Source organism: Meleagris gallopavo, chromosome 5 (assembly GCF_000146605.3).
Source record: "Meleagris gallopavo isolate NT-WF06-2002-E0010 breed Aviagen turkey brand Nicholas breeding stock chromosome 5, Turkey_5.1, whole genome shotgun sequence".
In the NCBI taxonomy this organism is placed as follows: domain Eukaryota; kingdom Metazoa; phylum Chordata; class Aves; order Galliformes; family Phasianidae; genus Meleagris; species Meleagris gallopavo.
In genome coordinates this window covers 13,312,371-13,315,826 of record NC_015015.2, presented here as the reverse complement: position 1 = coordinate 13,315,826, position 3,456 = coordinate 13,312,371, and the positions used below count along the sequence as shown (strand labels likewise).

The 3,456-nt window shown below is 34.4% G+C and overlaps 1 protein-coding gene across 1 annotated transcript in view; it reads left to right on the top strand.

Moving 5' to 3' along the window:
• The first annotated feature begins 1,317 nt into the window (after positions 1-1,317).
• The window catches only part of LOC104911046 (transcription factor SOX-6-like), a 26,600-nt gene continuing 24,461 nt past the window's right edge, over positions 1,318-3,456 (top strand). Inside the window, exon 1 of the mRNA XM_031553373.1 lies at positions 1,318-1,375. Coding sequence (XP_031409233.1) covers positions 1,318-1,375 — 58 coding nt within the window. The remainder of the gene's footprint in view (positions 1,376-3,456) is intronic.

Below are 3,456 nucleotides of genomic sequence, written 5' to 3'. Positions count from 1 at the left end.
AAAAAAATCATGTACGCTCCCCTTTATCTGCTTTTAATCTCTTACTTTTCAGTCATGATTTAAGATGGAATAGTGTAGTTAACAAAGGGATCTGATGACTTTTTTCATTCCTAATGACCCCACCTTTTCAAGCAGGATGTTTGTTTTGAGGCACTGTAATACAATAAAAACCTTTAGTCTGCAGCAGGTATGATAGTCTATGCTGCATGTTCAGCATACAAAGGCAGTATTGGAGCAGTTCATGAACATTATAGGGGACTTCAAAAACTGAAAACAGCAGCAGTTTGGGGGTGAAAATACACTGAGCTCTAAATACTCACCACAAAGTTCTCAAAATCCACAGGCCTTTCTATAAGGTTGCCGTTCTTTTACTTGTAACAATACTGCAACTATTGTGTTTATCTACTTTGCCATCGAAGGAATTCCAGCAGTTGCATGCCTGCACACCAGTAAGATGATTGACATTGTTGTAATAAGGTTAATGTTTAAACTTCCCACCCATAATAACTAAAATACCCAGAGATAAGGGTGAAAGTCAATTTGTAATTATCCCTGCTGTGCCAAGATGTTGCAAAAGATTTGAAGTGGAGGGCAATTTAACTTTGCAGTCCCAGCTGTTAATAAGTAGTAAGAATAAGCAAAAAGCTTGGGATGTTTGTATATTGGCTTTCCAGGATAAAAAAAAAAGATCTGGTGCTTCCTCAAGCCAGCAATAAACTTCTCTGTGTTCTGCTGAGAATGTCCTTCTGATATTTTGAATTTAGTAGGTTGCTTGCCTGTTGTTTGCCGTCCATGGTATGTGAAGAGAATAGATAACAGTTAGCAAATAAGCTGCTAGAATATTTAGTGTGGAATAACTCAATAGAAATATATTTTATACATAAAGACAACGTGATAATTATTTGTAGTCATTCTAAACTACTGTCCTCAGAAGAAATAATATCCCTTCAGTCATACACTTTGTGGCTGCAGTGAACTACCCGTATTAATTCATTTTAGAGAAACTGGCTCTTTAAATTAATGTTGGCAACTGCTTCCATGTTAGACTACTGAAATAAAGGGTATTACATCATTGTCCAAACATGTCTACTTAAATAAAAAGTATTTGTTTGCAAAAAAGATGTATTTTTTAAATCTTTCACACAACGATCAGCGTGCATGCCATTTTCCATTTCAGTCTGAGCACACATTTCAGATGTGGAAAAAGCAAGCATGTTGAAATAATTTGAGGCATGGGTATAGTCGGATCAGTCTTGGTAATCCAGAAGGGAGGGGTGCCCAGTGTATTATTACATTTCATATATTATTTTTCAAGAGATGGATGCAATCAGTCATCTTCTCGCATATGGTTTGAAAAAACTTGTCTTCCTGGCAAGTAAACTGTTATTTAAGTACACAATCCATAGTACTACAGAAACAGTTTTGCCAAACTTGTCCAAGTATTCTCACATCCTTAAAGATGGTATAAATATCATTTACAGCAAGCCGTTTACTTCAGACTATATGGAATGCCTTCCTGCTCCCCTGATCTAAGTGTCCCAGTTTGCATTATGGCCTTTATTGCTTCAGTTTGATGGAGTGATCAGTAAAAATTTAATGACACTATAAAATAATAAAAATGTCGTTAATTTACCACGGATCTTGGATGCAGTGGTTGTAAAGTTACATTAATAAACAGAATATTTTTTACAACAAAAAGCATTGTTACGTGGGAACGTATAAATAACACACATAAATTTAAGAGCAATTTTACTGTTAGCACACACATTATTATGGAATAGCCAATAAGTGTATAAAACATAGTATATAAAATTTTATGAAAATATACTGTGCACATCAAAAATTCAGCTTTTATCTAAGTGCAGAGAAAAGCCATTATTGTGTGCTTACTGTTTCATTGCTGTTCTTTCATGAGATCACAATTTTATATTTGTTTCTAGTCATTTGAAGTTCACAGCCTTTTCAGAGGAAGGGGCAACTGTTCCTTTTTCCTCTTCTACTTGCTTTAGTAAATCATTCTTCTACCTTCCACTCATGAAGAAGGAATTGACACTTTCTGCCAGAACGTGATGGAAAATTGCTAATTTAATGCAAAGCTAAAAATAATGCCAAAGGCTTGCTCGGCAACTCTGGAAATAAGGGATAACTATCTAGCAGTCTATCTGTCATCACTGGGGCTGCTCCATCACTGACTGTGATAATATGTGAATATGATGGATGCCACAGCCTTGTGGCTCATAACATTTAACATTCATCAGCTCTCACTAACGGGGGCTTTATAATTTAAATATCTTTATTTAATATGCAACATCTACCTCATACATCATAATTTCAAAGCACTTAGAGAACCAACAGTCCTGCAAGACAGTTGAGCAGACTTTAATTTTTTCAATAACTTTTACGTTTCCTGCATGTTTGTGACTGGCAATGCATAAATAAGTGCCTAATAACATCACAGAATGGAAAATTAAGATTTGGATCTTAAGAAGAATCTTGTCTTTTTCTCATTTTAAAGACATGATCATTTTTGCACTACGTTCAGAATAAACAGAAGCACAAAGGATTTGAATTGTGCTTGAAAGAGCTTTCGGTTTTCTATGTGAACCTCAAGTGATTGTGTTGGTCTAGTCACATGAGGAAAGGTTGCCATGTCCTAAACCCTTTCTCCTAGATTTTAGTAGGAAAAAACTTAATGTGACTATACAATATGAGGTCCAGAGCCAGTAAACGAAAAGAAGTAAAAAAGAGAGAAATGATGCAAAACGCTTCTTCACAGGAAATAAAACACTTGCACTGTCTGTAGTGGTATACTTTATTGCAAACTCACCAGAATTTTCAATTAGTACAGGTAGGAGGGGTGTAACAATATATCCAGTAGTGATATGTGCAACAATAATCCATATGTTAGTAACCATAGGTACTTATTTTAAATGAAGGTTTCTCTCTTTTGGTTCATAAAGGAATACTACATGCAGAATTGATCTTCAGATTACTATTCTCTTTAGGACGAGCTCAAATTTCAGATGGATTTGTTGTATTTCACTGAATTGTGAATGCTTCTACTAGATAAAAACATAATTAGTATTGAGGGACATTGTCCAGTTTTTTTATGTTTCTTCTGGATTTGTCTAGCATCTGTGCAGATGCTGACATTTTTGCTACAGTTGCTTATGAAGATTATTTTTAGTTAAAAGGGCAACCAAATAAATATCTTTAAAAGGTATTCAGAATGAAATATACTTAACTTTGTTATGATTTTCATGAATTAGAGGGAAGAGGTTATGCAGTAACTGTAAGTACATCTTTATTTGACAAGAGCAGGTATTTTTATGATATAAGTGCTTTTGTTCTGCTGTTCCTGAACCTTATTATTTAATTTTCCTTTTCTCTCCTTCTATGTCAAAATACTGATATTCTTTCAGAAACTTTATTTTTTTTCTTTTTCCTTTCCTTTTT